This window comes from Tachysurus vachellii, chromosome 24, assembly GCF_030014155.1.
Source record: "Tachysurus vachellii isolate PV-2020 chromosome 24, HZAU_Pvac_v1, whole genome shotgun sequence".
Lineage (NCBI taxonomy): Eukaryota > Metazoa > Chordata > Actinopteri > Siluriformes > Bagridae > Tachysurus > Tachysurus vachellii.
Genome location: NC_083483.1, coordinates 13,274,984 through 13,288,995, shown reverse-complemented (window position 1 = coordinate 13,288,995; position 14,012 = coordinate 13,274,984). Strand labels below are relative to the sequence as shown.

At 38.9% G+C, this 14,012-nt stretch overlaps 1 protein-coding gene across 1 annotated transcript; it reads right to left on the bottom strand.

Moving 5' to 3' along the window:
- Positions 1-4,268: 4,268 nt before the first annotated feature.
- On the bottom strand, positions 4,269-13,802 carry slc5a7a (solute carrier family 5 member 7a). Its single transcript, XM_060860372.1, has 9 exons — positions 13,689-13,802; positions 12,901-13,124; positions 12,060-12,173; positions 11,662-11,817; positions 10,280-10,428; positions 9,413-9,556; positions 8,139-8,292; positions 6,190-6,407; positions 4,269-5,986 (listed from the first exon to the last, which is right to left on the bottom strand). Exons 2-9 carry the CDS (start codon positions 13,082-13,084, stop codon positions 5,330-5,332), a joined length of 1,776 nt encoding a protein of 591 aa, XP_060716355.1. The 5' UTR covers positions 13,085-13,124; positions 13,689-13,802; the 3' UTR covers positions 4,269-5,329.
- Between the last annotated feature and the right edge of the window lie 210 nt (positions 13,803-14,012).

The window sequence follows — 14,012 nt, the reverse complement described above, 5'->3', positions numbered from 1 at the left end:
TGATAAAGATGAAACTTCTGGATCTGTAATTCTGTGTGGTGCTTGGACCCCTAAAGAGAAGTATATATTACTGTATACATGCTTCTGGAGAATGTAGTTTAAAGTGGTGGGGATTGCGATTATTCATGGACGCAGAATGAAGTCGCATTCTTTAATCAGTAAAAACACGAGCTTGAGTTTCTGTAGCTGTCCCGTGTTTCTGACACCATCCTTTATTTCAGTGGAAATTAGACGAGCGTTTCATCAAGAGTCTCTCACACTATTCCGATCTTATGTTGTCGACGTCGCTGTTGTCGTTGGTCGGAATTACTTACAATAAAATAATAACAATAACAATAAAATCCAATAAAAAAAATGCCAAAAAAAAAGCAAAGTAACAAAATATTATAGTAGTCAAAAGAATAAGAATGTGGTAAGACAAACAAATAAGAACAGTGACAAAAAAGAAAAGCTGAAAAATAAAATACAATAAATTAATTCATTAATTAAAAACTTAAAACATACAAATTTAACTAGTATAAAAATAATGAAAGGAAATGAATCAAGTGAATTCATTTATAAAACTGTACTTTGAAATTAATTCTTTAGAGATAACGAATGAATGAATGAATAATTTTTTTAATTCATTTTATTTCCTTAATGCCTTTGATATATGATGTGCACAAACCTAGCTTTATAATATAAAATGGCCTTCAGGAAAAGTGTTTTATTTCTATTTTTTATTAATTGATAGATAAAAGTGAGCTAATTATTTAAGAATATGGAGAATTTATTACTATGAACTGACTAGCTGGAAGACTGAATATATATATGGTGTGTTACATATCTGATCTTTTCAGTGTGATGATAAAGCACCGGGTCCGAGATGTGTATTTTATTCCAATCGTTTATCAGTAAAGAGGCGAAAGTTAAATCAGGTTATAACATGGATTCTTTTCTTGGAGTAAATTCATTTGCAATTAGAGCTTTTTCCTCATCCACTGTCTGTCATTAAAATCACTTCCTGCTTCCTGTTTAAAGCTAACTGCTTTAGGTACAGTACAGTAGCTAGCTTTTCCCTGTTAGCCTAGTTTAAGATTTTTAAAGATAATCTTAAAAACACGGATGTTAGTTGAAGGTCATCTCCAGCATTCTTATGTGATACTCATCACATACCCTTGTCTCAGAACCACGGATCAATCACCGCTCACGATGCTCTCGTTACTTCAATACTTGAATGCTAATTCAGCTGCATGCTAATATATATATATATACCCGTGGTTGCTGGATGTGTACGTTCATCTAGTTGTAGATATCATTGATGTTTTCCCGTGACTCAAACTTGCTTAACAGTACAGGATTTTGTCAGGGCTCAGAGATAAGCTAGTTACTGATAACCTCTGGATAGCATCAGTCTCTTCAGGACTGTCCTGTCATGCTATTAGCAGAGACAGCGTTGAGCCGATAGCCATGATGGAGGATGGGCTCGGTGCCAGAACAAAAAGGAGGGGGAAAAAAAAGAGTTTGATCTGATCCTGGGGTTCAACAAATTAAAAAGATTAAGATTGGATATTTTATAAAAAAACTGTACACTTGCAAGAGCGATCGATTTTTTCTTGTGTGCTTCAGTTTTTTTTTTTTTTCTTTTAATCTGGCTAATGATACCAGCTCTATTGATTTCAACTCTAACTATTACACTACAGTACCTGACCTGCTACGATTAAGTAAAGCTTCATGTACTGAAAGTAGCCCCTCCTTCCTTATCGCTTTGACTACATTATAAGCCTTACGTCTTCCCCTAAGACTGCGTTTACCATCATGCTCGATTAGCCAGCTAGCTTTAACGAGGGTCGATCGGATTATCCGGCCTCGTCCGAAAAGACAGACGCCTCCTTTACGGATGCTGAGACAGTGAAAGGAGCAGGTGCCACAGATGGCCTTGTGACAGAGCTTCTGCTCACTAACAGCACACAGGGGAGCTGGTAGTCCAACAATTAAAGTGAACCAGATTAATAAAACCTCATTCGCTTTACCAATTTGAAAGGAATCTGTGGTGAAAGGAAAGGAAACCTCGGGTGAAGACTGTTACATTTCCAGGTTGACGATAATGACACGGAATATCAGAGTTACCAGTTTATTAGGTACTTGAAGGGCATATCTAACAAACCGCCAACTCAAGTGTGTATTTATTTAAGAAGCCACATTCAAAAGACATTAACCCTGTAAAGTTTTTACTGTATAGTGATGATTTAATGGAGGAATAAAGCACAACAATAATGAGTTTTAGTGATGGGTGAATAATTCTCCAGTAAGCGTTTATAGCACAGCAATTTACCAATAATTTTTTTATTTATGAATGAAAGGATATATATATATATATTCATTCATTCATTCATTCATTCATTCATTCATTTTCTAGCGCTTATCCGAACTACCTCGGGTCACGGGGAGCCTGTGCCTATCTCAGGTGTCATCGGGCATCAAGGCAGGATACACCCTGGACGGAGTGCCAACCCATCACAGGGCACACACACACTACGGACAATTTTCCAGAGATGCCAATCAACCTACCATGCATGTCTTTGGACCGGGGGGAGGAAACCGGAGTACCTGGAGGAAACCCCCGAGGCACGGGGAGAACATGCAAACTCCACACACACAAGGCGGAGGCGGGAATCGAACCCCGACCCTGGAGGTGTGAGGCGAACGTGCTAGCCACTACGCCACCGTGCCCCCCTATATATAGCCCCCCCCCCATATATATATATATATATATATAAAATATTTTTTTTATTTATGAATGAAAGGAGATATATATCTGATAATCTTATATCTTATATTATCTCTTATATCACAGCATGTGTAATGACACAGTCCTCCTCTAATCAGACTCCTTTTTCTTCACAATATTAATAATGATGATATTTAAAAAAAAAGGTTCATGTAGAGGATCTAAGTCTTGAGATCCAAGTCTTAACCTGTTGCTATGGAAACGTCAACGTATTTGAAGGAACACGTTGTCATAAAGCTCTGATTTGATTTAACATCGTAGTTTTAGAGATATAATAATCCACACCTTCTGGCCAATCAGAATCGAGCAGTCTGCAAATCTTTTGTTAATAAAAGGCTACGGAAGCCATGGAGTCTATTCTTAATCGATCTGATTTGAGAACGTAGCTGAAGTTTCTCCACTGTGTGGACAGTGTTAGGTTTAATATCCAGATCAGTTCGGACTGTTTAACAGGACAGAAGATGGTCGGTCGGAGCCTGTCAGTCGCTGTCGCACTCAGACTCTAAGCTCATTAACCCCATTGTTGTAGAAGAGGTGATTGATTAGACTATAAAACAGGGCACATGTCCTCTCTCCATCTCCAAGCTGATTGAATCAGAAGACCCATATTTCAGAGCGTACCATTAACAGCCTGAGACGTTCGTAGGAGACGTGACACCGAATGTAAATCAGCTAGCTGGTACATATGCGGTCTATAAGCGACTAAAACTGTCTTGGTTTTATCCCAGTAGTATGTTTACACATCTGGTTGATTTGTGTGGTAGAAGCTGAAACCGTGGTATAGATTTATATTAAATACGTGCATGGACGCTAGCTGAACCGTTTCCAAACGCTATTTCCGGATGCTCACGAAGAGCCTCCTTAGATTGGAGAATCGATGTTATTTATTTATATATTTATTTTCAGGATATTAATCAGGACAAGTGCACTTTGCTGTTGTTAGCCAATGGAAACTCTGGCAGCTACGGCGACTTAATTGGATTAAACTTTTGGACCAAGGACATGATGGAGGACGAACAAAGGGACACAAGAGGGTGGAGTGGCATCATCCACGTCACCCGCATCATCATCATCATCATCACCATCATCATCATCATCGCCATCATCATCATCATCATCATTATATTTCCCAACCCCCAACCTTCACCACCCTCAAGAAACTGTCGCAGTGGAGGAGAAAACGCCCATCCCCAATCAACCCCCCCTTTCTACTCCACCACCCACTTCATACACTCCGCCTCTGCCAATATAACCGGGGCACTTAACAGAATGTAAGTAACCAAGGAACTATTTTTAGACTCATTCATTTGACTTTGAGTTAATGTCACGGTTTTGTTTTTTTGCTTCCAGAGCTCCAATGTAGCAGCAGGACACAATCGTTATACTTTTGTAATAGAATTTATTCATGATTTCTTCTACAATTAGAATCTTTTTAGGCCAGAACGAATAAGTAAATAAATAAATAAGTCAATAAATAAATATAGATTTATCTGCCTAAAACCTTTTTTTCTCACTGATTCAAGTAACTCTACCAACACTGTAAAATAAAATTATGAATTTGTACACTTTTAAAATATATTAATATATACAGTATATATGTACACATCACATACACACACACACACACACAAATCTGTTTGCAAAAAGACAACAAATAAACACTGACTTCACCTCAGACTAGACACAGTAATTATGAGTTTGCAGATAAAATATCACAGCACGTATCCTTTACGAGTCTTTTACAGCAGCGACTTCCTTTTATAACAAAGTGGCTGCCAGACCGTTTGCATAATATCAAGCTGAAATGGCACCTGCAACTGATATATAGTGCACTAGGTAGGGAGCAGGGAACCATTTGAAATTTCTATTTGAAGTCGCAGCTAGTTAAGGCGATTGTTCCCCATATCTGTTCTCATTTTTTACACAACAAATATGAATATACTGGATGTGTAATTATCTCACAGTTATGCCATATATCATATATCATGAATGGGACTGAAACAATTTGTTAGAGTAATGGAACAGCTAATAACTCTATTTTTATACATTTGAATTACAAGATGATAAGATGCTATGAACGATGGTCTACTGTATAACATGGGACTCTGTTTTCGGCTATACGGTCCTTAAACCTCTGTATGCTAATGCTAATGTTTTTATTTTGTTTAGGTTTTGGAAATACGTCCTGATCTAGGTTAAGGTTCAGAGAAATAAATATTGCCTCAATGGGAATCTTGAAGTCACAGTATCTAGAGTTTACCCTCAGAGCATGAGGAGCAAAATGAGTTCATGGATTATACATACCATACTGAAGTGTACTGAAATTTCAGCAAAACTGCTTCCCATTGGAATGATGTAATACATCATGTAATATGTCACACTGCTTTCCATGCTTGCTCCTGGTTTTGCCGTTCTGGTTTATCCTGTTGCAGCAATGGAAAATCCAATACATAGGGTTAAAGTAAACTGTCCATTTTCATCCGTTGTCAAGGACATTCATCTAACGAGGTGCTGTCCTTCCCATCATGGCCATAGTCCTAATTGAAAAGGTAGTAGTCATTACTCATTTTCATGACTAGGAGACTCTGGGCTGGAGTCCTCCTCCTCTTCAGTGAGGGTTTCCTTCCTACTGAAGGTGCTGGCCAAAGTGACGCTGAGACGCGGCCGGACTGGTGCCATCTCGTTCAGCCCGATAACATTCCTGTTCACTAGTGTGGTCCTGTCCATGATTTCAGCGCTGTGCTTGGCCACTACCGCGTCCAGAAAGTCGTACTTGGCCGACAATTTGCCACTCTCAAACAAATATTTGAACAAATAGGAGAAGGCCACATTGCCCAGAAAGGATGCCAGCATGGAGACCGTCTTGAACGGAAACCTCTGCATTATCAGATGTTCTACTTCCCCTGTGCTGTGGTGCACCTTTTCCATAACGTACCATCCCGGGTAATAAATAAAAGGGGGTAGTTTGAGGTAAGGCTCACCACCACCGATGCGCAGAATCAGGCCGAAGAAGTAGCCAGCCACCGAGCCGTACGTGTTGGTACCTCTCACAAACAGGACACTGATGAGCTGTGGGAAGATGATCACGTAGACCAGGTCTGAGCTTAGGTACCAGAGTCCATACACTGTACCTGTCAGGAGAGCCATGGCTGTTGCCAGAGCACCAAAAACAAAAATGGTGATCCGCATAACCCAGACTATCTCGTTGTCTGATGCCTAGAGCAAAAAAGATAAGAAATGCTGACTGAAGAAAAAAGTATTGAGATTTTCATGCATGGCTGAATTGTTTTATTGTTTGAGTGGATGTGTGATTAGTGTTGATCAGTTTTAATGCATAGGGTGACATTGTTAGAAGTCAGACGGTTAGAATTAACATTGTGTTCTGCAGCACTAATGTAATGGTTGTAATGGCTGCTCACCGACTGGCGGAAGGCCAGTTGGTAGATGTTCCTAGCGAACATGGAGCTGGCTGAAAGGATGGATGAGTCAGCTGATGACATCACCGCAGCAGACACTGCCCCCAGACCAAAGAAGGACACGTATGGTGGGCACAGGTACTGCAACACGATTGGAAGAATCATTTCTGACTCGTCTTTCTTCATGGGAGGGACCGGCCCATAGGTTGTCTGATTCCAGTCTACGATCAAAAGTACAGAGATGGTTAAAGTGACCGTTACCTTCAGCCCATAAAATACACAATATGAGCACTTACTGTACACTGTGTCCCCTATTTAGGTAGGAACACCAATCTAATGTGCCTTCTGTATATTAATGTGCACTTTTAGAGCTCAAGAGTTCTCAGTTCCAGAATAGGGTCTGCTTTAAACATTTTTTGGTTATAAGGTTCTATCAGAGGAAAGAACCTTAGACATTTAGATGCTTAATTGAAAAACACGACGGACTTGCCAAGGAAAACCTGCAGAGCCTTATTGTACTTCAGCATCTAGGGACGGAAGTCTAAAGTAATATCAAAGTCTCCAACCCAAAATGTTTTTCAGTTAGACAGATGGTGGTCTGGCTATCATCAACGTTCATCTGTTATTTTGGATTTCCTCAGGTTTTTTTTTTGTGGCTATTTTGTTTTCAAATGTAACACTTCAAGCCTAATTTATAGACCAATGATAAAACACAATCAACAATATCCTCCAATTTTACTGTCTTATTGCTGCAATATTTCCTAAAAGCCAAAGCTTCAGTTCCACACTGTGTCTTTGATGGTGAAAATCAGTAGAATAAATCTGATTCGTCAGGCATGCTTCAGATGTAATATTTACAGAGTTCACATCGTTAAACGGATAAGCCCTCAATTATAGATGAGGGAGACCAGCTGTTGTTATTTACACATTTCTTTAGAGATCTGACGGTAACATGGCCGCCACCCCGGGGTAGTACAGGCAGGGGAAAGACCTCCCTGTTGTGAGAGTTCATTTCGACTGTAACAATCAGACATTTTCCCATGTGAGGTTCATCAACTGGCACACAATCATCAGTACATTCATTCATCAGTGCTGTTTCAGAAAATGAGCAGGAATGGGAAATTACATAATAAAGATGCTAGAAATTTTGCTTTCACCCGTATGATTGATTTTTGAGTCAAGGAAGAGTGTAAGCCTGAATAATACAACGGCATCATAATGTAAATGAGAACACTGGAACATTTATTAAAGGGACTGGTGTGTTATTTTAGTTTCCCTTGAGATCTGCCTGTGCTAAACTACCGTGAATTTGCAAGCTGGCCTGATGTGTTCAAGACAGTTATGCCAAGAAAATATGCCATAATACCATGCTTAGAGAGCTAGTATTAGAACGGTTCTCAAATAGCAGCCTCAATGGATGTGATCCTGTCCAACATCTAGCGTCTAGTGACACACAGTATCTTATCGATATGGCCAAGCTTTGATACTCTACATGCAGAAACCCAACAGTCTCCTGACTACCTTATATTTACATTTACAGTATTTGGCAGACACATTTTATCTCATTTTATACAACTAAGCAATTCAGGATTAAGGGCCTTACTCAGGGGCCCATTAATGGCAGAGTAGGGTACCTGGAATTCAAACTGACAACCATCCAATTATTAGTTCCACGCCTTAACCACTAGGCTACCACATCTCTTATATCCTTATATACTGATGTGTTATATCAGACTTGTAGCGATAAAATAATTTGTTTGAAATTATATGTACGTATCCTGTCTGCAAAATGGAATGCCAGTGTACTGGTAAAAATGGCTTACACACTTGACCAGGTTAAGGAAAACGTAACCTTTCCTCGGCCGTTCTACTTTAATTTCTGTATAAGAAAACGGATCAAACCAATGAACCATAGTTAAGGCCATATTGCTGGTCCTAATGCTTCAGCTGACCTGTGGAGGCCCCAATAGCTCCAATCAGGACGGAGGGTATGGCCATAATGATACAGCCGAAGGCAGCCAGGAAGGACAGGACTTGAGCGTAGGTAGCTGAAGAGGCAGAAAGAACCCTTTGAAAATAGACCTGCCAGGGAATTCCCCCCAACATCTAGGAAGAAGAACGACAACGTAAATTCAGACACCACACAAAACAAATACCAGCAACAGTTTCAACAGGTTTTATAGTGAAATAAACATAGATCTCATCCTTCAGATGCAGGTTGACACGAAACAACATGTGCTACGGTAAATCGAATCACAGTATTTTTGCATTCAGCCACACTTTGATGATCAAAATTGACCCTTTGTACATAGTCAAGGTTGTATAGCTGGCTCTTTCTTGCTGCACGGAGATGACAGAATTACTTGCTTTACTATTTTATTACAAGCCCTTGACATTTAGAAATACGTATTGTTTCCCTGTTTGCTTCCTTCATTTGGAATAGGTCACAGAGTTCAATTACATTCTAGCATTTCATATTATTCAATAATATCGTTTACTAGAAGTGTGGCAGCATGGGAAATCTCTCCTCACAGTGAAATTCTGTGTGTGTACAGTATGCTGAAATGTTTATCTGTTGCACATATCATGATCACAAATAATGTGAAATAGGAAAGATTTCATGCCGGTATCCGTTTACGATCTAAATTCAGCAAGTAGATATCATACAGATTGATGATTACATAGTAAAGGAAACCACACTAAGCTAACAGGCTCAGCTAGTTAAGCCAGAAGGACTATTTTCATCTACAGAGAAATATCAGCAACTCGAGAAATATCGGCGTCCTCGGAAAAGATAAATAAATAAAGCTGCGGTTTATTAGCTTAATCTTGCTTTAAAACAGTAAAAGATCTCAAACCTTTAACTGAAGCAAACGTACTCTAAAAAGAGCATAAAATATAAGTCGACTGTTTTATTGTAAAACTTGTCTTTTAACACATGATATATGCAGGAAGAAAGCCTAGGCATGTAAATAGAAATGTTTCCATAATATTTTGGTGAAATATATTTGGTTAAACTGTATTTGTCTAATTATTTGGTGAAATAATGTTTTCACAGCATTAAAAATTGTGTTTTGTTTACAATTCACCCACAGTGACGTCCTGTGGGGTTTCCCAGACTGCCGCCCACACAATAATAAATTGATCTTTCTGTTGTTTCTTTGTATTAGAAAATGTCCTATATTACAACAATGACACGTTTCCATGTGAACTACACTCCACTCACCAGAAGGAAGAAGTTATCTGCCCACATCCATTTATCTGTGCTTTCGATCGACCCCAGCCAGGGATCCTGGTAGAGCTCCTTCACTGCAGTCAGGCCGATGTCAGACACAGCAGGGTTCAACAGTGCAAACGGTACACTGATCCACTGCAGAGAGAACAAAAACACTTTCATTTGCTTTCTACATGTCGGTCGTTAAAAAACAACAATTAGTATTTATTTCCTCGTAATTTTTTACTTTGGGACAATGTAGAAAAAAAACCAATACGTCTATTACACAGCAGTCCGTCTTAAAAACGAGTTTCTTTAACATTAAAGATTTTTGACACCGATATTAATCATGTAAATGATGTAAAAGCGGACAACAGTCAAGTGGCAAGTTAGATACTACATATTACACCAAATTGTACTCATCTACGTTCAGCTCCAAAAATATTGGCACCCTTGGTAAAGATGACTTAATAACGCTGTGGTTTACTAGCTTAATCTTGCTTTTAAACAATACAAGGATCTTTAACCCATCTTTTTTGAGTAAATTTACTCTAAGGCACGAAGAATTCGATGTTGCTAATTCAGCATGTCTTCATTATCTTTAAAATGCACTTCTGCAAATGAAAGAAAGAGGAAGATACTGAAAATAAATATTTCAGACATTTGACCTTGCTGTGACCTTGACTCTGGTCGGATCAATTCTGAAAGCTAATAAGTTTATATGACAGTTACAAAGACAATTCCAGATATTGCACTAATGAGAGTATCAGATGGATGCACCCAGTGTAAAAGACATAAAAAAGTAAATTGATTTCATCAGGCTGTTCCTGAGATCTTCTAAAACTGTACTGTACACATGATTAAATAACATGAATGTACCAATCCCACAAAGATGCAGAAGAGTTGAACCACGTCTGTGTAGGCCACTGAGTAAACACCGCCAATTAGGGTGTAGAAAATGGCGATAAGGGCCGAAATGATGACTGACATGTTAATATTGATGTCCACGATGACGCTCAGCGTTGCTCCTGTTGGTGGAAAAAAGACACACACGGTGTGTGATTAAGAAGCTCTTCAATTTTGACACATTGGTAAGAATTTTACTGAAATTTGCCAGGCCTCTTTTTGTAAAACATTCATTTTTGTACAACATTGTTCATGTCACTTTTGATTTCATTCACCTTTATTAATATTTGTTAATATATAAGCGCTTTCTCATTAATGCCATTTATTTTCTTTGATCTAGAATTTGTAGAAAACTCCAAGACAAAATTCCAAGAAAACTCCGAAGGGCTAAAAGAAGGAACAGATACTAGTGTAGATTCTGGTTAATAAATTTAGCGAAAGCTGAAAATCTCTCAATTTAAACTGATCAAAACATGCATTTTTACAATAAGTAAAAAAAAAAAATTTTAAACATAACTGGTTTTAAAAGACAACAAAAGGCTTTTGATACACATTTGATAAAAATATAGTAGACATGCAAAAAGGAATGATGGTGTTCCCATAGTGGTACTCTGGTGTACAGCTTCCTGGGTCCTGGAGGTCACCTGCTCGGTACATTTTATAGTTTTTTTCTGCCCTAACACACCAGATTCAACCTAGGAAGGCTTAGTAATTAGCTGGTTTATTGTTCAAACTGGAAAACCAACTAAATATGGTATTTGCTGAGTGGATTTTTGGTAAAGCTGTGAGGTCAAATCCCTGTGCTGCCAAACGGCCACTTCTGTGTCCTAGAGCTAGTTCCTTAATAATCAACTGATCAGTTTTGTCCATTCTCTAATGCTTATTGGTTTAAATGAAAGTATCCCTTAAATGTTCAGTCCGAGGGATACTTCAGGATAAGCGCTCGGAAACCGTATCCAACACCAATATATTTGGACACCAAATATCTACCTTTAGTTATTTTCTTAACCAGGCAGCTAACCAGCCTTTAATGTACAAGTCAAATTAATGCATTATGATGTAATTAAATAGGCACAAAGTTATTATTACAAAAATCAATGATCTCTTTTTTGTCTTTGCCAATACAACTAAAGTGGTGTGAAAATATAAGCAAACATATACATTGAAATACATCTTAAGTGACTATATTAAAGGCCAAAAAACAGGCTGGTCGTATTTTTGGTGTTTTTGTCTTTTAAACGTGAGTCACTGTTCCACCCAGTCGTTTCTCTGAAACTTTCCTCTTTGTGGAACTGATCTCGGTTTTTTTTTCTTACTCAGGCTCACGAATTGATTGAGCACCCTGTGTTCCTTACCGAGGGCTGATAAGATGGCGGCCGACCAGAAGATCTCCCCCATGAGCGCGGGGATGAAGAGCAGGCCGCCCATGCGCTTTCCGTACAGCTGCTGGAAAGGGTCCAACATGGTGACGTAGCCGCGGGAGCGCATGGGCTTGGCGAAGAACAGGCCGCCTTTATATCAGGAGAGAACAGGATATAGATCATTAAGAATATAGAAAAGATGATGATGATGATGATGATGATGATGATGATGATGATGATGATGATAATTATGATCATTCATTAGCCTTAATTGAGAGGATTCAGTAAGGTTATTAACAGAGAGACCGCGTCATAGTAGAATAAGTAATAATAGTAATAATAATAATCATAATCATGATCATAATAATAAGTGTCGTCATTAATTATCCTACCAAGTACGAGACTCATGGCGTATCCAAATGGCGCTTGCGCCCAGGCCAAGCCGAAACCGGGCAGATACACATACTCAGCTGTGCCGTTAATATATCCACCTCCAACCCATGTAGCTGCAAATATAATAAAGTATTCAACACACACACGCGTGAGCATTCATTAATAACTGAATGTACTGCACGTGTATCTTTAGTCTTACACTCCCAGAAATAAAGGAACTTTTCCTTTACATTTTATTGTACTTTTACATCTTAATTCCTCAAAAGAATGAAATAGTCTTATAAATAGTCAGAATTGGATTATTGAATACCACCGGTGTAGCTTTAAACCTTTAAAACATCTCAGTAAAAGTGTACAACATGAATCTGTCCGTCTGTCAGAGATAAAAACAGCTTTAAAAAAAAAGATTTTCCCTGATGTTCCCAAACCAGCGGCAAGTGAAAGAAGTCCAGCATTATTTCTGAGAGTGTATAAACTCACAGGAATAGAACAATATTTATTTCTTAATTTATTTCTTAATTTATCTTATCTTCTTATTTTTATATGTATTAACACTTGGTTCGAAATAAATAAATAAAACTCGTCTCGTTCCAGTCATCACTTTTACCGACGCGCAAAAACGCATCGTTTTCCATAGAGACAGAAATAAAAGTCATAAAATATACGTGGTTTGCCACAAAAAAATTAAAAGGAGAGACTTTTGAATAATAATAATAATAATAATAAGAAGAAGAAGAAGAAGAAGAAGAAGAAGAAGAAGAAGAAAAAGAAGAGGAAAAAGAAGAAGAATAACAGACTTCTTTGCTTTACAGAGATAAAGCACATGCTTTATGTTCCTACCAGTCATAGTAAACGCTCCCACAAACAGTCCGATGTCTCTTCCTCCGACCATGATGGTCTCACTGCGGTCCGTTCCCCTCTCCACGCCGGAGTTCTTGTTCTTCCAGGCTGCCCATATTCCCACACCGAGGATCAGCAAGTAGAAGATGACGATCGCGACCAGCCCTTCCACATGGATGGCCATCTTCACTGCACTTCTGAACACCTCAATGACATGGAAGAGACTTGATGCACGGAGAGGAGAGGAGAGGAAAGAAGAGAATAAAAGAAAAGAAAAGAGAAGAGAGGAGAAGAGAAGAGAGGAGAAGAGAAGAGGAGAGGAGAGGAGAGGAGAGGAGAGGAGAGGAGAGGAGAGGAGAGGAGAGAAGAGGAGAGAGAAGCGACAAACAACCAGATGATCAACAGTTCACAACTGAACAAACGTATTCCATCCCAACAGCAGCTGAGTCCAAACGACTCTCCTTTATGTATTTTTTATTCCTGTACATGCTTTCCGAAGTGTTACATTACGAAAATTTTACATTAAGCACATGATCGTGTACGTCGTTAATTAAAATAATTGTCTAGTTTCATATTTAGTTTCAATCCTTTACACCCGTTTACATTTTATGCTACACGCCTAAGTTTACTATCCAGCATGCAAAACGCGTAAAATTGTATTGTATTGGATAAATGTGGATTGTTGTGCCGTCACTCACCGTACTTTGGAGTTTTAATCATTAAAATATACATATTTTTAAATATTCGTCTTGTATGCATGTAGGAACTGAGTGGAAAGTGTCTCTTACCTTTATGCAGGAGTACCAGACAAACACCAGGCACCGTCTGGGGGAAATGAATGAGTTGTGCGGTGCGCGCTGACGCAGAGAGCGCAGTGTCCGCCTTCAGTAAGGAGGCAGTCCCGCTCTTTTCACACGCACCAACGCGTTACACTCACGCTTATATGAGAGTAAGGTTTCGTCAGAGCTTCGAAAATGAACGTCAGAGCTGTGAATGGAGGCCTGTTGTTCAATAAAGATGTCAAACGCCACTGGAGCTCATCCAGCGGTCAAACCCTTCACACAAGAGGTCTGATTTCACCACATTTGGATTTTTGATGTGCAAGTCATTCT

Excerpts from the sequence above, each read along its gene's own strand:
- slc5a7a (XM_060860372.1), bottom strand. The coding sequence starts at position 13,084 with ATGGCCATCCATGTGGAAGGGCTGGTCGCGATCGTCATCTTCTACTTG. Across the intron at positions 10,429-11,661 it reads CGCCATCTTATCAGCCCTCG|GAGCAACGCTGAGCGTCATC; the intron begins GTAAGGAACACA and ends TTCCACCAACAG. Across the intron at positions 6,408-8,138 it reads AGCTATTGGGGCCTCCACAG|ACTGGAATCAGACAACCTAT; the intron begins GTCAGCTGAAGC and ends TTTTGATCGTAG.